At 47.6% G+C, this 24797-nt stretch overlaps 1 protein-coding gene across 2 annotated transcripts in view; it reads left to right on the forward strand.

The window, feature by feature from the left end:
- The first annotated feature begins 672 nt into the window (after window positions 1–672).
- Window positions 673–24797, forward strand: part of adgra2 (adhesion G protein-coupled receptor A2) — a 145276-nt gene continuing 121151 nt past the window's right edge. Inside the window, exon 1 of one of the 2 annotated variants that reach the window (XM_072553877.1) lies at window positions 673–1477. In XM_072553877.1, coding sequence (XP_072409978.1) covers window positions 1269–1477 — 209 coding nt within the window. In that variant the 5' untranslated portion in view covers window positions 673–1268. The remainder of the gene's footprint in view (window positions 1478–24797) is intronic. The other variant, XM_072553876.1, reaches the window with a different exon arrangement.

Genomic DNA, 24797 nt, shown 5'->3' on the forward strand with positions numbered 1-24797 from the left:
ATGAGGAGAATGTTTTTTTTCCCTCAGATGGTTGTGTGAGTTTGGAACTTTCTGCCTCAGAAAGTGGTGGAGCCGAGGACATTGAGTCTTTTCCAGACAGAGGTGGATCGACTTGTGTTGGGCAGAGGGATCAATGGTGGTCAGTGAGAGATGGGAATGTGGGATCCCAAACACAGACAGATCAGGAGTGATCTGACTGAATGGAGGGGCCGAATGGCCTCCTTCTGTTGTTCCTGGTTACTGTGTTTTTGTTTTGTTTTATTCATTCACTGAATGAGGGTATCACTGGCCGGACCAACATGTATTGTCCATCCCTAATTGCTCAAGAGGGCAGTTCAGAGCCAACCACATTGTGGTGGGTCAGGAGTCACATGTAGGCCAGAGCAGATAAGGATGGCACTTTCTTTCCCAGTGAACAAGGTGGGTTTCCCCAACAATCAGCAATGGATTCACGGTCATCCTGAGAGTCTTAATTCCAGGTGTTTATTGAATTAAAATTCCACCATCTCCTTCTGCGGGATTTGAACCTGGGTCTCTGAGTGAATAACCCAGTGATAATCTCCCCAGGCTATCGTCTGCCGATTTTGTCCAGCTTCTATCTTGTTTCCCCATTGCTGAGTTTGGGGATTGAAGTTCCCTGGGCTGCACTCAGTCCTGAGGCGAGGTTCAGTGTCTCACTGGGACCTGGTTGGGGGCTGATCCTGGCGCTGGGAGCGCCGTTCAAGCCTGTCTGAGAATGGCTTTAGGACCCAGAGGGAGTTTCTCACTCTCTCTCTCTCTGCCTGATGTGGGATTGAGAGGGAGAACCGCTGCTGTTGTTAATGTTTTTTTTATAAAAAAGTTCCCTCTCTCTTCCCCCGTCCCGGGAACTGGCAGCTTGGAAAACCGACAGGACAAACCTGCAGCATATTCCTGCCCTTTTCTTCCCCCCTTGTGGGTGCTGCAGTCTGTATGGAGTGACTGTACTGTGTCTCTGGGTTTTATAAGCCCAGGACATGTCTGAATTGTAGAAAGCAGCGAGCAGCCGGGACCAAGTAACGGAATCCAATTTGCGTCAAGGAAAAGGCAAAGGCTTCAGGAAGCAGACTGGGACACGGTGGTACATTTCCCTGGACAGGAGAGAGAGAGAGAGAGGAGAAGAAGGGGCTTTGGAATGCCCCCACCCAGTGGGCTCAGAGGGAAGGCGGTGTGGCCGTGAAGTTTGACAAGAGATTTTGGTGTTTGGGCTGCGAGGGCTCTCAGGCAGACTCACTCACATACACACAGCGATGAAGCTGTGCCCCAGGCTCGCCTTCTTCCTGTGCCTGCTCTCCCAGGCTAGCTGCTGCTCAGAGTTGCTCACCAACACATGCATCTGCATCGAGGAGAGACCCAAAGGAGCCAGTTACCCTGAGGTGCGGAGGAAGGTGGTGTGCAGCAAGCAGGAACTGCAGGATGTTCCTCAGAGCAGCCTGCTCCCCAACAGGACTGGACATCTGTGAGTACCGTTACTGTTTGTGTTGGGGGGGGAGGGTGCCACTTGGCAGGCAATTTTGTCCCCACTGCAAGCTGCAAAAGAGTGGGGGGGTGGGGAATGTGACATTTACCTGTGTGCACCAGCTCGGAGTGAAATGATTCAGCAGTAATTATCAGTGAGGGAGAGAATTCCAAATGAATTAATGGACAGATTCAGTCAGCTCATAGGAATCAGAAAACTCCACTTAAAGAAATGGAACCACTGAACAAAAACAGCAGGGTATGACATTCTCAGTCAGATCCACGTTGAATTCTCCAGTTCAGAATCAGGGCAGCAATCATTTCAGGACGGATTCAACCTCTGATGGAGGGAGAGTATGAAAACACCAGCATTTTAACTGAGTCCAGACTGGGTCTGTCAGAGGCACACAGTGTGATGTTTGCTGGGTTTGGTGGATTCCCCGATCTGATCACTATCACAGCTGCTTGTGGACTGGCAGCAGCTCTGTCATCCCTGACCCAGATCCGCCAGCAGCAAACAGCTCCTCTCGACAATGAGCCAACCCAGGCTGGTCAATGATGATCAGCCATGGGGCAGATCATGGCTCCCAGAGCAGGGCTGATGAAACTCTTACAGCCCACTGGGTCAGCCTGGTCCCAAGGAATCTCTGAGCACTTGTCCCATTGAGAAGGAGACAGTGGGCAGAGAAAAACACGCAGCAGCAAGGGGATAGATGTAGGTGGAGGGGTAAAGATTAGTCAGGACAGTGAGGAGATCTCCTCTGTGCATCTCCCAACAATGGAATCTTCTCCAGCTACCAGAGAGGGCACCAATAACAGTACAGCACTCCCTTGGTGGGGAAACTACTGAGAAGCCACGGATATGTGCTCAGTTCTGTTGGCTCCTTCTCAAACCCGCTGACTCTGAGAGGAGAGATCTGCTGGCTGAGGCATCATCACATCACAGTTCATACCAAGCAGGAGGAGAGCGTTCAGTCCATTTTGTCTGCTTTGGCTCTTGAACAACCAGCTCACAATAGTGCCAATCGCCTGTCTGTTTTTGTGACCCTGCACATTGTCCCTTCTCAAAATATTGTCTAAATACCTTCAGAGAGCCTTCAGTGATCCTGCCTTCCCCACACTCTCAGACAGTACATTCCAGACCCTAAATACTCAAGTGGAAGTTGCCTCCATCACCCTCTCACGATAATGCATTCTGGAAGTTAAATAGTTATATCATGAAAAAGATGTTTCTCATATCACTTTTGCCTCTCATTAATTACTTTAAATCCTCACCCTCTCATCCTCAATCCTTTCACCAGAGGGAACATTTTTACTCTTCCCAAACCTCCGTTCTTCCCAAGTCTCATCTTCTCCAGTCTGTCTTCATACCTGAGATTCCTCACTTCTGGAACCATTCTGTTCTGCACTCTCGCCATTGTCTTCACATCCTTCCCTACACAGAACTCCAGCTGAGACTGAACTGGTGTCTTCAACATCACTGCCTTGCTCTTGTGCTCTATGCTGCTATTAGAAAAAAACTGAGGAGATTGTGTGCTTTATGAACTTCTCTCTCCACCTGTCCTGCTCTTTTCAAGAACTTATGCACAAATACACCCAGGTTCCTCTGCTCCTGCACCCCTTTTAAAGATGTTTTTATCATGTCATTCATTTCATATTGTCTGTCCATATTCTTCCTCCCACTTCCCTACACTGAACTGCATCTGCCACCTGTCTGCCCAATCCAACAACATGTGACTGCCTACTTTGTCCTTCTGAAGTTCTTGCCTTCTCACAGTTTGCAATGCTTCCTTTGCAGACATTGAGATTTCCTCCTGAAGATCCGTGGAAAGGCAGGATCCTTCTTCAAAGGGAGACTCTTAAGTAACCAGCTCACATTGCAGTCTGAATCATCTGCAGTTGTTGATGTTTTTATTCAGACTGAGTCCCAATGTCAGCATCCTCTGTATTTCCTCCTGTCTGGTTGCTGACAGAGGTGTCCTTTCAAACACAACCTTTTGTATTCAGCCAGAGAAAGCATCACATTTACAGCATGGCCTTAGCCATGCTTTTGCCTCACAGACAAGGGCCCTTTACCGCAGCAGTCACAACTGGTTACAACTTTAGCTGATTTTGCCTTCTCATATTGGGACACGTTTTAATCCTCTCCCCGTGCCTTGTAGTAATGCTGCCAGTTTGACTCAATGGCTCATGTCGCTATCACACTTATATTTGAGCTTGCAAGGTTTAGATTCAAAACCTATTCCAAACCACACTGTCAGACCCATGTACAGGCCTGAGGGAGTATTGCACAGCCACAGGGACAGAACTTCCAATGGGATGGTAAACTTCTCTGTCCTGACAGGTTTCTAGCAAAGATCAAATGAGACTATTTCAGAGCGTTGTGGTGGCGGGGTGTGGGGGGTGAGCAGCCGGGGGGGATAGAGCTGGTTGTTAGCAGCTGACAGCATGACAGGGGACAGCCCAGCTGCCTGCTCAGTGTCAAGGCCCACATTGTCTGTTCGAGGCTGGGGTCGAGCTCACAGTGGGAAGGGGAAGCTCTAGTTGTTGTTGCAATCTATGTGTGTAACAACCACGCACACAGGGCTCAGAAGGCAATTCTGTTCAGGGATGAGGAGAAGCTCAATGATGAGGCAGAATCTCCAAGGTAAAAAGCTCAGGATTATTACTTGAGCCACAAGCAAGTTGACACACAGCCAAACCCATTGGAGAGGAGAGGCTGAGACACTGGTGTGGGAGAAATAGATTTACATTCATTGGGCACTGGTGCTGGTGATGGGAAAAGTGGGGACTGTGTTACTGTGATGAACTTCACTTGATCAAGTTGGGATCCCCATTGTGGTGAGCCATGTAGCTGCAGCAGTAGAGTGGGTTTTAACCAATTAGAGGGGAGAAAGGATCTTCTGAAAGGAACCACAAGCCAAGTAATCCAAAAGCTCAGGTAATGTTCTGGGGACATGGGGTTCAAACCCTACCACAGCAGATGGTGACTTCAGAATTCAATAACAATCTGGACGAGAAAAGTCTCAGGCTGAGCACGAAACCATTGTCAATTATTCTTAAACCCCACCTGGTTGACTAACATCCTTCAGGGAAGGAAATCTGGTGTCTTTACCTTGTTTGGCTGATGTGTGACTCCAAACCTCAGCAACGTGATTGACTCTTAGCTGCCCTCTGGGCAACTAGGGATGAGCGATCAGTACTGTCCTAGCCAGTGCCAACCCACATCCCATGAACAAATAAAATAAGTCGAAGGAAAATAATAAAAAAACCATGTGGGTCTGCTTTGGGGAATGAAAACAGGAATGTAGCAGAGAGTGACCGAGTGTATAACCTTATGTGCACACCAGCAGCACACAGACAGGGCCCGAGCCAGCAAACTGATAAAAAGGCAGAGTTAAAGGCTGAACATCTGAGTGTGTGCAGCTATTCATAACAAAGTGGGTGTACTTGGAAATAAAGACGATGCACATGACAGAAACATTGTTGCAGGGTGACCAAGTCTTGGGCTTGTACATTGAAGGGTATCTGACATTTGAAAAAAGTAGGAAGTGAGGAGAAGCTGGTCAAGGGATTTCCAGAGGAGGGTAGCCCTGTTCATTTGGGATGCTATTCATGCAATTGTGAGAGATGGCCTTGGCCTTAAAGGGCAATAAATGGCTCCGAGTAAAAACCGGAAGGTTCCGAGCCCATTTGTGAGAGTATTGTGAAGACCCACCCCCAAGCAGCAGTTATGTGACTGATGGAGTGTTACAAAGGCAGGGCAAAGTAATGTGTGACTTGAAACTACCTGTAGTTTGGTTGAATCTGATTGGTAAAGGTAGACTTCAAAAGCTGATCATAAAGTGTTTTTGGCCAAATATCTTTGAGCAGTAGGGTCTGGAGTAACTTGGCAGCAGACTATATCAGCTAATCTGGTAATGAGACAGAGTAAATGGTTAGTTCATGATAAAGGAGCCTCAACGTGACAGTGATCAGAATAATTGAATTCCATGCTCAGTTTGAAGGGGAGAAGTGTGTGCCCAATTCCCTGGTTTTAAACCTTAATTATAAAAAAAATGAAGGTGGCACTGGCTGCAGTGAACTAAGTTCAAAGGTATAACGATAGAGGAACAACAGCAGACTTCAAAGGAACTATGGAATAACTCTCAGTGAAGTTTTATCCTGTGAGAAAGAAAGACTCTTTGAGATGGACGCATCATCTGTGTCAAAGTAAAGAAATTAAGGATAGTGACAAATTGGAAGGAATACTGTGCAATTCTGCAAAGATTCATGGTCACTCAGAACATTGGTCAGAGTTTTAAAAAACAGCAAAGAAAGACAAAAAAATTAGAGGGAGCAAGTGGAATATGAGAGAAAGCTAGTCAGGAATATAAAAATAGATTGGTTTTTTAATAAGCTGAGGGGTGACCTTTTAGAGGTTTATAAAATCATGAGAGGCATGGATAGGATAAATACACAAGGTCTTTTCCCTGGTTCGGGAAGTTCAGAACAAGAGGGCACAGATGTAAAGATGAGAGGGGAAAGATTTCAAAGGGACCTAAGGGGCAAGTTTTTCACGCAGAGGGTGGTACATGTCAGGAATGAGCTGCCAGAGGAAGTGTGGAGGCTGGTACAATTGCAACATTTCAAAGGCATCTGGATGGGTATATGAATAGGAAGGGTTTGGAGGGATATGGGCCAAGTGCTGGCAGGTGGGACTAGATGAGTTTATGGTATGTGGTTGGCATGTATGTGTTAGAGCGAAGGGTCTGTTTCCGTGCTGTATATCTCTATGACAGTGAGTAGATGAATCAGAAAAGAGGAACAGAAGTCAATGTTGGCTCTGGAGGGAAAGAGTTTGGGAAATGGAGAACCCAATCACGTGTAGGGAATTAGAAACAGTCACTGTTCCCACAGAAAAGGTGTTGGGAAGATTCAGAAACCTCAAAGTTGGCCCATCCTCAGGATCAGATTGCATTCATTGTGGGGCCTTAATAGAAATGGCTGCCAAGATTGCAGAGGCATTGGTTATAATTCCTTGGATTCCGGAAAGGTTCCAACCAATCGGCAAGTCGGAAATATAACAGCTTGATCCAGGGAAGGAGAGAGACAGGATGCAACAAAGTCTAAACCGGTTACTGTAATGCTTGTCATCAGGGAGTTGCTGGCTTCCATGAAAAAGAACAACACACCAGGATATTCTGGAAATTATAATGTGACCAGGCAGAGCCAACATGGCTTTGTGAAAGGAATATTTTCCTCAACTGAATTGTTTTACGGTTTTTGTGAGGAAGGGGAGCCTACAGATGTGGTGTCCTCACATTTTCGAAAGGCATTTGAGAGTAATTCCACACCAGATAAGCGCATGTGATGTCTGGGGTAGCATGTTTGGCGGGTTTGACCGCATGGTCGTGTGGTTAGAGGCCTGGAAACAAACAGGAAGCAGATTTGGGATAAATCCATCTTTGTTGAGTTGGCAGGTTGTGACAGATGGAATGCCAGGCGGATCAGTGCCTTAACTTGGCCATCTATATCAGAGGTCCCTGGATGAAGGGACTAACCCTCAATTTGCTGATTATTTTCAGGTGAGCAGGAAAGTAAGTTATATAGAGAGGTGGCAGGTCTGTACAGGAGAGTGTATGCAACGGGATACAGGCAGATGTGGTACCTGGAAAAGAAATTGGCCGACGGAGTATCGTGTGGGAAAATGTGAACTTGTCCACTTTGGCTGGAAGAATAGAAACATCAGGGCGCTATTTAAATGGAGAAGTCATTGACATGGAGAGGTTTCACTTTCCTGGTACATGGACCACAAAACGTGAGGGTGCAAGTGCAGCGTGATCAGAAAGGAGATTGCTGTCATTTTTTGCAAGAGGAATGATCTAGAACAAGACTGAAGTGTTCCTGCAGCTAGACAGGGCATTGCTGGAACCACATCTGAAACACCATGTACGCTTTTGGATCAGTCATTTGGAAAATAGACACCATTACTTTTGAAGGGATCAGAAAAGGTTGGCTGACTGAGAGAATGTTTCGTCTTGTGGGGCAGACTTGAACCAGAGTGCACAGTTTACGTATGAGACATTTCTCTTGAAGACTGAGGCTGGGAGAATTGTTTATTCTCAAAGAGTCTTTTGGCTATGGACTGCCCTTCACTAGAAAGCAATTGGGGCTACACAGGGAATAGAATTTACATAGAGAGGTGCAACTCATCTGTACCAAACTAACGTGAAGTCACATGGTGTGCAGGTGTTCTAGCTAGGTGGATAAAGAACTGGTTGAGCAACAGGAGACAGAGAGTAGTAGTTGAAGTGAGTTTCTCGAAATGGAGAAAGGTGACCAGTGGTGTTACACAGGGGTCAGTGTTGGGGGCCACTGTTGTTTGTAATATACATAAATGATCTGGAAGAGGGCACTGTTGGTATGATGAGCAAGTTTGCAGATGACACAAAGATTGCTGTAGTAGCAGAAAGCATAAGGGATTGTCAAAGAACGCAGGAGAATATCGATAGATTGGAGAGTTGGTCGGAGAAGAGACAGATGGAGTTCAATCCAGGCAAATGTAAGGTGATGCATTTTGGGAAGTCTAATTCTAGAGTGAACTATATTGTAAATGGAAGAGCCTTGGGAAAAGTTGATGGGCAGAGAGATCTGGGAGTGCAGGTCCATTGTACCCTGAAGGTTGCTGCACAGGTGGATAGAGTGGTCAAGAAGGCATATAGTATGCTTGTCTTCATCGGACGGGATATTGAGTATAAGAGCTGGCAAGCCATGTTAAAATCGTACAGGACGTTGGTTCGGCCGCATTTAGAATACTGTGTACAGTTCTGGTCGCCACATTCCCAAAAGGATGTAGACGCTTTGGAGAGGGTGCAGGGAAGGTTTACAAGGAAGTTGCCTGGTATGGAAGGTGCTAGCTATGAAGAGAGGTTGAGTAGGTTAGGTTTATTTTCACTAGAAAAAAGGAGATTGAGAGGGGACCTGATTGAGGTTTACAATATCATGAAGGGTATAGACAGGGTGGATAGAGACAAGCTTTTTCCCAGGGTGAAGGATTCAATAACAAGAGGTCAGGTTTGCAAGGTGAGAGGTGGAAAGTTTAAGGGGGATACACGCGGCAAGTACTTCACACAGAGGGTGGTGGGTGTTTGGAACGCGTTGTCAGCAGAGGTGGTAGAGGCAGGTACGGGAGATTCATTTAAGATGCATCTGGACAAATGCATGACCAGGTAGGGAGCAGAGGGATACAGATGCTTAGGAGTTGGGCGGCAGGGTTAGACCGTAGATTTGGATCGGCTCAGGCTTGGAGGGCTGAAGGGCCTGTTCCTGGGCTGTAAATTTTCTTTGCTCTTTCTTTGTTGTTAAACTTGCCCCATTTGTCTGAATGTGGCCCCTATCCCTTGAAACCTTTCACGTTCATGTACTTGTCCACATGTCTTTTGAATGGTGTAACTGTACTTGCATCTACCACTTCCCTGAGAGATGATTCCACAGACAAATCAGTCTCTGTGTGACAAAGTTGCCCCTCAGGTCCCTTTCAAATTTTTCTCCTCCCTTAAAAACATGCCCCCTCGTTTTGAACTTCACCCTTCACCACCCTAGGGATAAGACCTTTGCTGTACCAGTCATAATTTTCTAAACTTCCACAAGGTCACTCCTCAACATCCTCAGCTTGAGTGAAATAAAATCCCAGCCTTTCCAGCCTGTCCTTATAACTCACATCCTTCAATCCCAGTAACATCCTTGTAATCTTTTTAAATCAATATAATAATTGCCTTCCTATGGCAGGCTGACCAGAAGTGTAAACTGGACCCCAGAAATGGCCTCACCAATATCCTGCAACAACTACAACATATCACCCCAAATCCTGTACTCAGTGGTGTGAGCAATGAAGGCAAGCAGGCCAAATGTCTTCTTAATCATCCAGTCTACCTCTGATGCAACTTTCAATGAACTAAATTCCTACAGCCCAGATCTCTGTTTGACAACACTCCCCAGGACCCTACCATTAATTGTGTAAGTCCTATCCCTGTGTGTTTCCCCAAAATGAACACCTTGCATTTATCCAAATTAAACTCCATCTCCTCTTCCTTGGCCCATTGACTCAATCGATCAAGATTCCTATGTGATCTTAGCTAAAGTTCTTCAGTTTTGCACTGTCCCACCGATTCTGGTATCAACTGCAAATTTATGAACCTACCCTTTAATATTTTCATCCAAATCTTTTATATAAATGACCAACAGCAGTTGACCCAGTACCCATGACTCTCTTACTCTCTTACTGTGTAGAAAGGGAGGTGAGAGTCATGATGGCCGAATGGGAAATGGAGTAGAGATCACAGCCAGACCAGCTGTGATCTAGTGGAATGGTACAGTCTGGTCAATGGGCTGAATGTCCCCACATGTTCTCAGATCTTGTGTGCTATGCTCATGGGCTGGCAGGCTACAGTGCAAGGAAAGAGAAATTCATGTTTCAGACAGAACGATGGGATACAGTGGTGTTTCTTCAGGCGAAAGTGGGTACTGCAGATGCTGGAGGTTAGAGGCCAGGTTAGAGTGGTGCTGGAAATGGACAGCATCCAAGGAGCAGGAGAATCGATGTTTCGGGCAAAAGCCCTTCATCAGAGAGTGATGTTTCTCAAGGTCAGTATAAGGATCACTGCAGAGCGGTGACTTGGATGTTGGAATACAGAGTGAGGTTTGATCAGTGTTGAACAGGCCTGACTGGCTCTGGTAACACTGAGCTTGAGAAGGCTGGTCTGCACTGTGTTGTTGACAGGCTTTCCAAGGGTCACCCAGGAGGTGAGGTTGAGATTGAGAGATGGTGCATTTGGCACAAGAGATAGCAGGAAGCAAAATGGACCAAATGGCCCAGGACAGAAGAGTAATCAGGCTCATGACAACCAGAGTGCACCCATCTTATCTTCTCAGTGTGGCCAGCATTATTGTTTCCTTTCTGAGTATTCTCCTCGGTTGTAGTTTTGATCGGCAGAAGGTAAAAAGATTCAGGTTTAGCAGTGATTGAGGAGCGGACTGAGCAACGCTGAACAACATGCTGCCGAATTCGAGACATTGAACACAAAACCAGGGGAGCAATGCCAGACCTTGATCAAAGCAGGCACATTGATTGAAGTTTCCACTTCTGTTTCAAATGTGGTGAATTGTTCTATTGACGTCTGGCAATAGTCCCTGTTGGGGACTGTGCCCTGTTCTGATCACCACTTGTTGGAAACATTGGGAGGTTGTGCTGTGGAGACCAAGCAGAATGGTTCTGGGGGTGTTTGAGCAACACGAGGTGGTTGGAAAGGTTGGTCTTGATCTGGGGAGATGTGGGAGATGTACATGAGAAGAGGCATTTGGAACAGTTGACCCAAGCTGATCCCCTGAGCTGATGTCTGAGGACTAGACAATGCAGCTTGTGCATTTCAGGGAGACACAAGAAGGTGTGAGGGTAGCCAGTGGGAATTAGCTGGAATTTGCTGCTGAGATGGCTGCTGGAGGGAGAGGTTTTTTTCAAGGATTTCTGAGGGGAATTGGATCAGAACTTGAGGACGATAAACCCTCCAGGCTGTGGGGCTGAGAGCGACAGGGTTCCCTGCAGCATGCTGTGTGGGATCTGCAGCCAACCCGAGAGTGGTTCCTTGGTATCTCGGCCTCAGCTAGGAACAGCACCACACACACCAGACTGAATGAGACTTAAGCATAATGTTGGTGACTGGAGTGTGCTGTGTGCACTTTGCTTACGTGAACCCTGTCTCTCCCGTGTGTTAGCTTGGTTCCATTTTGTTACACACAGGCTAACACCCACAACTATGCTGCCTGGCCCTGAGTTCCACAGTGCCCTCACTCACACCCTGAGGAAAGAAGGCAGCAAGACCTGCTCAGGAGATGGGTCACACTGACAGGGTGACTGAAATAATACTTGTGATACATCTGACTCGCTGTGAGTGCATGAGCATCACTGATAGTTCCTGGTCAAACAGACCACTTACCTTTACTCACTGGGCAATGTCCATTTGTATCAGTGCAGGGCAGCTCAAATCCTTCATCTTCAGTCTCACAAGCACCGTTTACTGACTGTGAATGGACACCTTACTCCCAAGGCCTCATGTCAAATAGGCTTGAAGGTGCTGAGTGGTTTCCCCATGTCTCTGCCTATCTGTCTTGAGGGGCTGAATGGCCTCCTGTTCCTGGGAAGCAGGTTTGAGGAGGAGAATGAGTAGCCTGCTGCTGTAAGTAGTTGTGAAAGAGGAACAGATCCTCATTTGCTGTGCCTGCTGACAGAAAGGATTTGATGGCTCATTAAAAGCCATTGCAGGAGAGCTACAGCTGACAGTAATTTCTAACCTCTCCCTCTCCCTGCTGAGTGCACTTATCAGATGGTGAAAGATTGGCTTGTAATCTGTGTGGTGAAAGAGTGCTTGAACGTGGATGTGGATCGAAGCCATGTTTGAACCCAGCTGGAATTAAACTGCAGGGAAAGTTGACCCAGCCGTATGTCTATCTGACATACTTTACACATAGTTCAGGCAGGAGCTGTACCCATTCAACCACTGACTCTGTCTACAGTCACTTTGACAAATTTGCAGGAAAACTGGCATCTCTCGGAATTGTTCTGATCACAGGAGGGTGTAGGCCGGTGAGAACCAGACTTTAGGGAGGATGACAACGCTCTCGAGACAGAATCCTGGAGGTTTCCTGCAATAGTTTTGGTGATGAAGCAGTTGAGGGGGGGGTCGAGAGAATGGAGGAGCTGAGATTGGTCTCCTTGGAGCAGGGAAGGATGATACAAGATGTCAGAGGGATGTTCAAAAAAAAATGCAGACTGGCTATCACTGAATCTAGCTTCCTGTTCCAGGTTGATTTGATTTAAGTACATTTCGACTCCTCAGTGTCGGAGCCGTCCCTCAACACTGACCCTGTGACAGTGTGGTGCTGCCTGAGTGACAGTCTGGATTGTGTGTTTGAATGTTTTTCACGGGGAGTGATTTGAGGAGCTGAATTTGCAAGTCACAGCATTTGAGGAGTTGATTCCACAGATACCTAACCCCCACCTCGTGGTGATTGGGGAACTGGGAATTGGGGATCCTGTTTGTCATGTGCTGTGCCCTGGGTTGGAGGGGGGGGGGGGGGGGTGGGGGAGAGATTGACTGGAGAGCTGAGCTGCATTGATGTTTCCCACATGCTGGATGCCCTGTGATCCTCTGGTTGATCAGGTTTGGTTTTCAATTTGCCCCGACTTAAACTGAGGTCTCAGTGTCTGGCTCGGTCTTTCTCATGAACAGAGGTCTCTCATTGGCATGTACCAGGGTAGGAGAGCGTGCCCGTTAGCTTTCTGATTTCCCCCACCCTCCCCCCCACAGCAGTGAATGATAATGCAGAGGCAGACTCTGTGAGTGAATCGAGGCAGAACAGTCTCCAGATTACCCAGTGTTGCCGGTGTCCATTCAGCCCACTGTCCCCATCCCTGTTGTCTGACTGTGGGGGAAATCATCCTCAGGAAAGCAGGATGTTTGTCCCTGTCTCGTTGTGTTTGGATTCTGGCAGCTTCCTAGCTGGGGCTGTTTGCATGCAAGCAGCTGGAATCCTGGTGTGTGAGGTTTCTCTCTCCACTGCTGGAAGTGAGCTGTGTGAACAGAGCAGGCCTCTCAGCCACAGTTGCTGGAGGCCCACACAGGAATGCTCTGCCTCAGCCTGTGACTCAGCGCTGGGGTCTGTGTGAGGGATTGAACACAAACCCCAGGCTGCCTTCGGGTGGGGTTCGACACTCTGCACAACTGCTGCCTTTTGATGAGACTTGAGGGCTGTTGGGCCTCTTTGAGATAAATTGCCCACAGAAAATAAAAGCTGAAAACTCAATGTAGAAAGCGGTGGAAAAATGCCCAAGGTCCCACCAGCCTCCCTGGGGAGAAAAACACAGTTAGTGTTTCACGTGTGCATTCTACAGAACTGAAGGTCTGAATGATGAATTGAATGGTCATCCATCCCTTTGCGATCTCGCTCTGTACAAATCTCTCTCTGTGATACAAGGTTTGTGTCATGGGACAGTCATTGAAGAACTGAAACAATTGGAGACCTGCTGAGGATGGGGTAGGCACTATCAAGATTCTGTCTATGCTGGCTCTTTAGAAGGACCTAGCTGTTGAAACATTTGGAGTTGTAGATCAATATTCCGTACTCTTTTTGAAAGTTAATGTCTGCTTTCCAGACTGGATGGTGAAATGTGTTGCTCTGTAGACACGGAGAAATGATATTGTCAGGAAGAGATCCAGCCTTCACAGGAAAACAAGCTCAGATCTTCATCTCCAGTAGGTCCAGCCCCGACCACACTTGACAAGCTTGATACTGTTCAGGACAAAGCAGCTCACTCGATTGGCACCACGTCCACAAACATCCAGTCCCTCCACCACTGACACTCACTTGCAGCAGTGTGTGCCATCTACAAGATGGACGGTAGACATGCAGGAGGTTGGAAGAATACAGTGAGCCAGGCAGCATCAGGGGGTGGAGGTATTGAAGGAGAGTTACACTCAAAACATTGACTTCTCCACCTCCTGATGGTGCCTGGCTCACTGTGTTCTTCCAGCCTCCTGCCTGAATACCTTGGATTCCAGCATCTGCAGGTTTTCTTTGTCTGCAAGATGCACTGCAGAGATTCCCCTGAGATCCTCAGACAACACCTTCCAAACCCACGACCACTTCCATCTGGAAGGACAAGGGCAGCAGATACATGGGAACACCACCCCCTGCAAATTCCCTTCCATGTCACTCACTATCCTGATTCAGAAATGTATCATGATTCCTTCAGGCAGAACATACAGAACATATAAGAGAGTGCAGATGGCAAGTGGACTCTGATTGGTAGAGGTGTTGCCATGGAGGATGCACCGATTAATGCCAGTTGACAGTTAACCACCAGGCGTTGTTCAGTTGTCAGGTTGGCAAGTTGGCTGTGGTTGGTCAGGGCATTACCTGAGATGTGAACTGGAGAATTAGCCAATCTGTTGAGTTGAAGCAGTCGCAGTGTGTGGATATGTTCTGTGTGTCTGGAAAGAGCAGAGCCCTGGGAAATAACATGTGTAGCTTCCAGTACACACCAGTGTGTCACGCTACAGGCCTGAGTGATCATTCTGAACAGGCCTGTAGTATTATTCCCACACATTCAGGATTATCCAGCAAGTGCTGTCCTGTTGAAAGATTGCATCCAGTGTTGGACACTGTGTTGTGAGGCACTGGTTAGTACCTTGCTCACTGTGAACTCTATAAGGGAAGATAAGCTTTGGTATGATCCATCAGCCCTTGGAGCCTGTGGCCTACATACTTGGCATCACACTGGCACTGAAACCCATGTACCACATTACTCTCTTGTGTGTGTGATAGGTCGAACATCTTTCTGACTTGATGGCAGCTTCCTGTTGGTCGCGAGCAGCACGTATGTTGGCCCTGTCCAGTAGCAGTGTGAACCAGCTCCCTCACCTGTCGTTCAAACCACCGAGGGAAGCTGAGAGACTGCCTTGGAGTGTGATAGCCAGTGAGGAATGATGTGATCAAGGTCAACATTGGCTCACAGAATGTGTGCCCTCTTTCAGCCTCAGGCTTGCAGGGTAACTGTTTAACTACAGCCCTTTTCCCAAGGTTGATGAAGAAGCCATTCAGAGAACACGTGGGGCCCCCAGGAATCCCAGTGAGGGCAAGCTGAGCATTACCAAGCAACACCACCTCAGCAGTCATCTGCTGCAGGATTACCAGGGCATGCTGGCTGGTGAGGGGGTCATAGGGAAGGCATGAAGGGGCCTCTCTGTTTGGGATGGGTCACTGCTACAGTAAGAGAGAAGGCTGAGGAATTTCTTGAGAGAGTGCTTGGCTTGGTGAAGTTGTTGAGCCAGGATAGTGGCAGACGGACTGTAGCAGTGTGCTCAGTGCAGCCAACAGCACAGAGCCATGTGAATGCCAGCAGTTCACGATGCTCCGGGGTTCACTGGAGGGACCTGGGGGTGTGTGTGTGTCTGTCTGTCTGTGTGTGTGTGTGTGTGTGTGTGTGTGTATCTGTCTGAAAGGCAACTCTGCAAACTGCTCTGTCGTGGAAATAATTGACTTGGCAAAGTGACCATTTCCTGTTTACAGTAATTGAACAGCATAGGTCTACAGTAAGACGTCATGCAAGCACTGCTGAGAGATTCCAAAGACAAACAGAGAGCTGGAGCGCGGGCCACCTGCCCTGAGGCCACTAGGTTTGAACAGAGCTCCCCACTCAGGGCAGCTGCTCGGGATGTGTTGCTCCAGTCTGCACAGCCTGATCAAAACCTTCTGCTTGGGCATAGGGTCACGTGCTGCCCCGCAGGCAAGTGGGGCAGCCATCCGAGGGCACAGGAAGATCCCACGGACTGTGAAACACGGAGCTTCGGGATGGCCCACTGTCAGAAACGTGGCATTAGCCGGTCAGCTTGTTCTGCAAGCCAGTGCAGGACCACAAGCTGTCTCTGTCACCCTGGAGCTCTGGGATTGCTCAAGACTGCCACAAGAGGCACTGCTGGCCAGAGGGCAACACTGCAACCCAACAGCAAAAGCAAATTCCTGCAGATGCTGGGATCTGTACTGAAAACAACAAATTAGATTATTAGATTCCCTACAGTGTGGAAACAGGCCCTTCGGCCCAACAAGTCCACACCCAGCCCTCATTACCCTCTGACTAATGCACCTAACACTACGGGCAATTTAGCATGGCCAGTTAACCTGACCTCTGTCCATCTTTGGACTGTGGGAGAAACTGGAACATGGAGAGGGAACAAGTTAACATTTGGAGTCGAGATGACGGTTCATCAGACCTGAAGTGAAGTGTGGAGGCAGCAGCATTTCTGCAGTAGTTAGGGAGTGGGGAATATGCTGCGAGTAGGGTTGGAGAAAAGATGTTGACAGTTCAGATAAATTGATCGGATTGTGAGAATGCTCTGATGAAGAGTCATCTGGACTCAAAAACATTCGCTTGCTCTCTCTCCATGGATGTTGTCTGACCCGTTGTGATCTCCAGCATTTGTTGTTTTTGCAACAACAACTTGCCTTTAAATAGCTTCCATAAGTCTTGATTGGACAGCACATGACAGCAGACTGCAAACAGAGCTAGTAGGGCTGGAAAAGCAGATTCAGAGAACAGTTCAACAGAGGAAAAGGAATTTGACAGGTCAGGGAATCCTCCTTCAGGTTTGGGATCCTTGAATAGAGACCCTGCTGCAGGGTTTTGGCAATTGGTCATGGTGGAGGTTTGATCACACAGATTCCTGCAGTCACAGCCCAGTTTCCCTGTCTCCCCCTGTTGCTCCTCCTGACTGTTGCTGTCAATCACCCATGCACCCTCACTCCTAATTGAGTATTCATCACCATCTGCTTCCTCTTGCCCTCACACCCAGTATTTCTGAACCTGATCTGCAGGAGCCTGACATGCAGCAGAGAAAAGGCTTCCTCCATGCCCCCCTCCCGCAAACCAGCTGTTTCTGCTGGACACATGGGTTTGTGCTACCTCTGGGACAGGCCTAGCCCATGGAGGGCTGTAGGACCGACTCTACAGGGCCTGGGTGGCTCCCTTCATCTCTCTCTCTCTCTCACTCGCTCGCTCTCTCTCTGTGTCTTTCTCTCTCTCTCTCTCTGGGATTTACTACAGCTCAGAGGCTGAAGTTTGTGACATTAGAACCAACACTACCTGTCAGTGACTGTCCAGCACTTTGGAGAGAAATGCAAGCGTTTCTTGTGTGTCCTAGACATTGGAACAGCCTAATCCATGCCTCCCTGACACTCTGCACCAGGAAGAAAGCAGCACGATTCACTCACAGCACCATTCCCCATCTCAAAATCTCCTTTCGGTGAAGATGTGTGCTTAATCCTCCCTCACCTCAGACAAGAGGACAAATTTCTGCTGCCTCGATTTGACTTTGTGCCTGAAAACTAAAGCGTGGTGATGTTTAGCCTTTTGGGATATTGATCTGGAGTTGGCTGAAATAACACAGACTGACGTGGGAGTGTCGTTCTGACATCCTTGGGAACACTTTAGAGAGTTTGCAGAGAAACAGCAATAACACAATCAGGTCACAAGGTCAACAGGAAGAGACTAGCTCAGTGGTCCATTCACTCCCACCAAAGGCCCAGTGCTCCTTGCCTCATCCCATCTGTACTCACAAGATGTTCAACGACTTGGAAGCAGAATGAACTGCCAGGGACACATCGGAGCAGAAATTACCTCCTTAACTTAGGACCGATAGCACCTTGGAACTTTTTCTTGCCTTCAATGTGATGGGCTGCTGGGGTCAGTGTGAGAATGCCACACTGGGAAAGTGACTGAGCTGGCACAGGCAATGGGAGTGGCTAGGGCACTGCTGGGCCAACTGCATGTCCCCACCTCTGGACCCTCCCACCCTACCCATCATTCCCAAACGGTGGCATGTCCACATGAGAGAGCTGTGCAGGGGTTTGGTTGCCTTATTATAGAAGGAACAGAAACATCTCTGAACAGGTTCAGCCTTGCTCACAAGGGGCAATGGGCAAGATACTGACAAAGGCAGGCCCAGGCTCAGGCCTAGACAGGTTTCCCACTGGGAAATCGGATTGAGCATTCCAAATAGTGGAAGGTTTTGATGCACTCAACTTGTCAAAGCCATAACTTAGTTGTTTGTTGGACCAAATGATCTATTTCCATGCTGTATGACAATAAGATTCTGCTTGGCCCCCTCCCTGCTTGGTGTTCTCGAAAACCTGGCCCAGCTCCAGTACACCACGAGGTTCCCTTTCAGACCATGGGTTTGTGCACAGGGAGCTGCAGGTGAATTTGACATGGCCCCCTCACACTGGGGGGTGAGTGTGCTGGTGCAGATTGAGAATCGGTTACCACACAGAAAGCAAAGAAGTGGATAACTCTGTGAATGGAAGACTGTTCCTGGTGGTGAATCAAATGGATCAGAGCTCTGATCACAACTGTTCATGGTCTGCTTCCATGACTTAGATGTGGGGGACTGATTTTCCAATTTGCTGATAACATATAACTGGGTGGAGGTGGAAGTTGTAGGGGGAGACAGTGCAAGGAGGCTTTCAGAAAACTTGGACAGGCACGGTGAACAAGTTAGAACATGGCAGGTGGGATAGAATGTTACCAAGTGTGAAATAGCTAGATTGGATTGGGATATCTGGTCGGCATGGACGGGTTCGACCAAAGGGTCTGTTTCCATGCTGTACATCTCTATAACTCTGTGTTCAATTTGAGAGAAAAGAAATCAAGGCAGGATTTTTTGTGTGACGAGGGGGTGTTCTGAAATACCTCTGACAGAGAGAGAAAGTCCTTCACTGAATTTTCAGCTGGGGCAGTTCATTGACTGAGTGTGTTTGAGATCAAAAACGAGAGGATTCCAGACAGTGTGACATTGAGATAGAATATGCACCAAGGGTGGGATTGAATGGCACTCTGGGAATGTGGCAGAGAGGGAAAATGTCAGTGCAAGAATATCTTAACGCTGCTCAGTGGAACATGGACGGGAATGATTGAACAGGAAGAGGAAGGATGCTAATTGATGTTGTCCCTGCTTCCAGGAGGTACCAGTTAATCCAATGGGAAATCCTGTCTTTAACAAATGATGCCTTTCACACAGCAGGGTCTTTCTGGTCAATGAGGGCGTATGTTTTATTACATAGCTCTGTGCTGTGCCTCTGCAATGTGAGAGAATACAGGAGACAGGAACAAATGAGGCACACCCACTGACCCTGCTCAAAAATGGCTCTTGTTCAGATTTCTTCCCCCTCAAAATCTAAGTCATTAGCAGCTGTCTGTCCAGCTCACATGGTTTCCTGCTAGCTTGATGTCTCTCTCTCTCTCTCTCTCTCTCTCTCACTCTGATCTGCCTCACCCAGTCAAACAGCCGATTCTCTTCCATTCCTCGCTTCACAAGAGTCTGTTGGAATAACACAACTGGTTCACTAACTTCCTATCCCCATACCCCTGTATCGATCCTCAAACTAATCTCACTGTCCCACTCTCTCCCCAAATCTTGCATCAATCCTGAGTGAATATATGTTACTCCAGACCCACCGCAATTTGGATGATTCTTGTGTGCTCTCTGGGCAATTAGAGTTGGGCAATAAATGCTGACCGAGCCAGTGACGCCCTCGTCCTGTGAATGAATTTTTAAAAAGGCTCCCAATTCTTTTACTTTGAGAGAGATTGTTTTGTGCACAGCAGGGTGCGAGAAGGATCAATGAATTAAAAAGACTGGTTAATCTGGGTGTTTGACTAAGTGTTACTGAAGCCCTGTGGACGCACGGGAGAACTCTCCTTCTTCTGCAGCTCAGAGCCATCAAGTATGTAATCCAGCCTGAAAGACAGCACCCCCTGCAGTCAGGCACTGGAGGTGTCAGCCTGAAGTATGGACCAGTCTCCTTCCGCCAGCACAGTGCTGCTTTGACCCTCTCACCATCACAGTGTAACCTGGTGCTACAGTGGGAGAAGGGACAAGAGACAGGGTCCACACAATCGCATCTCTCATCCCCAGGAAATACCACGAGGGTGCTCAGAAAACAGCAGCAAACCAAACCTGACCCTGAAACCCAATAGGATGTGAGCTCCAGTGACCAAGAGCTCAGTCTCCGATGGGAATTGGAGACACTCTGAGCTCTGTCATGGTTGTAATGTTGAAAGCATCGGAGTGACAGTTTGAAGGAGGGAACAGAGGATGTGAGTGGGGGTAAATACGAAGTGTTGCTGGACCGGGGACTAGAGTGAGTCAGGTGTGTCCGTGGATGGGCTTGGGCTTTGAGGTCAGCACCAGAGTTTCAGCTGAGCTGAAGTCAAGAAGGAAAAGCTGAACAGGGAGGTCAACCCAATGTCCGGTTTCACAGACCAACATCTCTGGCGTAGGGTGGCATGGTGGCTCAGTGGTTAGCACTGCTGCCTCACAGTACCAGGGACCGGGCTCGATTCCAGCTTCAGGCAACTCTCTGTGTGGAGTTTGCACATTCTCCCCGTGTCTGTGTGGGTTTCCTCTGGTTTCCTCCCCCAATCCAAAGGTGTGTAGTTTAGGTGGATTGGCCATGCTAAATTGCCCACAGTGTACATGGATGTGTAGATTAGATGCATCAGTCAGGGTAAATGTAAATTAATTGGGTAAAGAAATGGGTCTGGGTGGAATACTCTTCAGAGGGTCGGTGTGGGCTTGTTGGGGTCAAAGCGCCTGCTTCACACTGTAGGGATTCTATGGTTCTGCAGGGATTCCACATCAACTATACCCCAGCTGACCGCTGTTCCCCCTCAGTCATTGGAAATGTCCCATTGGAACCTGTTCAGATTGTCAGTTATTTTCAGGAATAGAATGTGAAAACAGCAAAGCTTGCTGTAGTCAGAAAGTCAGAGAGATGTACAGCACAGAAACAGACCCTTCGGCCCAACTCATCCATGCTGGCCAGATATTCCAACCTTAACTAGTCCCATTTACCAGCACTTAGCCCATATCCCTCCAAACCCTTCCTATTTATACACCCATCCAGATTACCTTTTGGATCTTGCAATTGTCCCAGCCTCCACCCCTTCCTCTGGCAGCTCATTCCATACACGTACCACCCTCTGTGTGAAAACGTTGCACCTTAGGTCTCTTTTATATCTTTCCCCTCTCACCTTCAACCTATGCCCTCGAGTTCTGGACTCCCCCACCCCAGGGAAAAGACTTTGTCGATTTATCCTATCCATGCCCCTCCTAATTTTATGCGACTTTACTTTCAAGGAGCTATGAACCTGCACTCCAAGGTCTCTTTGTTTAGCAACACTGCCTAGGACCTTACCATTAAGTGTATAAGTCCTGCTAAGATTTGCTTTCCCAAAATGCAGCACCTCGCATTTATCTGAATTAAACTCCATCTGCCACTTCTCAGCCCATTGGCCCATCTGGTCCAGATCCTGTTGTAATCTGAGGTAACCCTCTTCACTGTCCACTACACCTCCAATTTTGGTGTCATCTGCAAACTTACTAAGTATATCTCCTGTTCGTATCCAAATCATTTATATAAATGACGCAAAGTAGTGAAGCCAGCACTGATCCTTGTGGCACTCCACTGGTCACAGGCCTCCAGTCTGAAAAACAACCCTCCACCACCACCCTCTGTCTTCTACCTTTGAGCCAGTTCTGTATCCAAATGGCTAGTTCTCCCTGTATTCCATGGGATCTAGCCTTGTTAACCAGTATCCCATGGGGAACCCTGTCGAACGCCTTACTGAAGTCCATATAGACTACATCTACTGCTTTGCCCTCATCAATCCTCTTTGTTACTTCTTCAAAAACCTCAATTAAGTTTGTGAGACATGATTTCCCACGCACAAAGCCATGTTGACTATCCCTAATCAGTCCTTGCCTTTCCAAATACATGTACGTCCTGTCCCTCAGGATTCCCTCCAACAACCTGCCCACCACCGAGGTCAGGCTCACCGGTCTATAGTTCCCTGGCTTGTCTTTACTGCCCTTCATAAACAGTGGCACCACGTTTGCCAACCTCCAGTCTTCCGGCACCTTACCTATGACTATCGATGATACAAATATCTCAGCAAAGGGCCCAACAATCACTTCTCTAGCTTCCCACAGAGTTCTCAGGTACACCTGATCAGGTCCTGGGGATTTATCCACCTTTACCCGTTTCAAGACACCCAGCACTTTCTCCTCTGTAATCTGGACATTTTGCAAGATGTCACCATCTATTTCCCGACAGTCTATATCTTCTATATCCTTTTCCACAGTAAATACTGATGCAAAATATTCATTTAGTATCTCCCCCATTTTCTGTGGCTCCACACAAAGACCGCCTTGCTGATCTTTGAGGGGCCCTATTCTCTCCCTAGTTACCCTTTGTCTTTAATGTATTTGTAAAAACCCTTTGGATTCTCCTTAACTCGATTTGCGAAAGCTATCTCATGTCCCCGTTTTGCCCTCCTGATTTCCCTCTTAAGTATACTCCTACTGCCTTTATACTCTTCTAAGGATTCACTTGATCTATCCTGTCTGTACCTGACATATGCTTCCTTCTTTTTCTTAACCAAATCCTCAATTTCTTTAGTAATCCAGCATTCCCTATACCTACCAGCCTTCCCTTTCACCCTGACAGGAATATACTTTCTCTGGATTCTCATTATCTCATTTCTGAAGGCTTCCCATTTTCCAGCCGTCCCTTTACCTGCGAACATCTGCCCCAATCAGCTTTCGAAAGTTCTTCAAAAATACCGTCAAAATTAACCTTTCTCCAATTCAGAACTTCAGCTTTTAGATCTGGTCTATCCTTTTCCATCATTATATAAAATCTAATAGAATTATGGTCACTGGCCCCAAAGTGCTCCCCCACTGACACCTCAGTCACCTGCCCTGCCTTATTTCCCAAGAGTAGGTCAGGTTTTGCACCTTCTCTATTAGGTACGTCCACATACTGAATCAGAAAATTGTCTTGTAAGCACTTAACAAATTCCTCTACATCTAAACCCTTAACACTATGGCAGTCCCAGTTGATGTTTGGAAAGTTAAAATCCCTGACCATAACCACCCTATTATTCTTACAGATGACTGAGATCTCCTTCTAAATTTGTTTCTCAATTTCCCTCTGACTAGTAGGAGGTCTATAATACAATCCCAATAAGGTGATCATCCCTTTCTTATTTCCTAGTTCCACCCAAATAACTTCCCTGATGTATTTCCAGGAATATCCTCCCTCAGTACAGCTGTAATGCTGTCCGTTATCCAAAATACCACTCCCCCTCCTCTCTTGCATTCCTTTCTATCCATCCTGTAACATTTGTATCCTGGAACATTCAGCTGCCAGTCCTGCCCATCCCTGAGCCATGTTTCTGTAATTGCTGTGATATCCCAGTCCCATGTTCCTAAACATGCCCTGAGTTCATCTGCCTTCCCTGTTAGGCCTCTCGCATTGAAATAAATGCAGTTTAATTCATCAGTCCTACCTTGTTCTCTGCTTTGTCCCTGCCTGCCCTGACTGTTTGACTCACGTCTGTTCTTAGCTGTACCCATGTCAGATCGATCTCTTTCCTCACTATCTCCCTGGGTTCCCCCCCCCCCCCAACCTTACTAGTTTAAATCCTTCCAAGCAGTTCTAGCAAATTTCCCTGCCAGTATATTAGTCCCCTTCCAATTTAGGTGTAATCCGTCCTTCTTGTACAGGTCACTTCTACCCCAAAAGAGATTCCAATGATCCAAAAATGTGAAGCCTTCTCCCATACACTAGCTCCTCAGTCATGCATTCATCTGCTCTATCCTCCTATTCCTGCCCTCACTAGCTCGTAGCACCAGGAGTAATCCAGATATTACTACTCTCGGGGACCTCCTTTTTAAATTCCTGCCGAACTTTCTATATTCTCCCTTCAGAATCTCATCCTTTTCCTTCCCCATGTCATTGGTACCAATGTGTACAATGACCTCCTGCTGATCCCTCTCCCCTTTTGAGAACATTCTGCACCCTCTCTGAGACATCCTTGATCCGAGCACCAGGGAGACAATGCACCATTCTGGTTTTTCACTGCTGGCTGCAGAAACATCTGCCTGTGCCTCTGAGAGTCCCCTGTCACAATCGATCGCTTGGAACCTGACATACCCCTCATTGCATTAGAGCCAGCCTCGACACCAGAAACTTGGCTGTTCGTGCTACGTTCCCCTGAGAATCCATCACCCCCTACATTTTCCAAAACAGCATATTTGTTTGAAATGGGGATAGCCACAGAAGACTCCTGTACCCCACACCTACCTCTCCTACCTTTCCTGGAGTTGACCCATCTATCCCCATCTGTGGTTTTTTTCTCCCTTCCTATAACTGCCATCTATAACACCCCCTAACTCTTATAAATTCCTCAGCGCCACTAACTGTTGCGCTAACCGATCCACTCGAAATGACGTAATTTGCAACCACCGACATTTATTGCAGATGTAATCTTCCGTAACACACAAACCCTCTCAAAACTCCCAAGTCGGTTTGGAAAAGGTCGCATCTCGTGGATTTCATTGTTTCAGGCAGTTAGCAAGTGTGAGGGAGGTACTTAGCAACAACTCGCAGCATTTAAATGGTGCCTTTGGGAATGAGGGAATTTCCAGCTCGACTTGCTATATTGCGGTCACACTCCCATAGACATCCAGAAGTAAAGGGAACTGGGAGGCAAATCACTCAAGATCACCTCAATAATGACACGGACAGGAGGGGCTGAACGTCCTGCTCCCTGTCTTGTATAACAGGCTCAAAGGGCTGAATGGCCTCCCCCAGCCCTTTGCATCCAATGGAGGGGCTGAATGGCCTGTGCTGAGGCATTCTGAACTTGTGCTGCCTCTGGTCGT

This window comes from Chiloscyllium punctatum, chromosome 35 (genome assembly GCF_047496795.1).
Source record: "Chiloscyllium punctatum isolate Juve2018m chromosome 35, sChiPun1.3, whole genome shotgun sequence".
Lineage (NCBI taxonomy): Eukaryota > Metazoa > Chordata > Chondrichthyes > Orectolobiformes > Hemiscylliidae > Chiloscyllium > Chiloscyllium punctatum.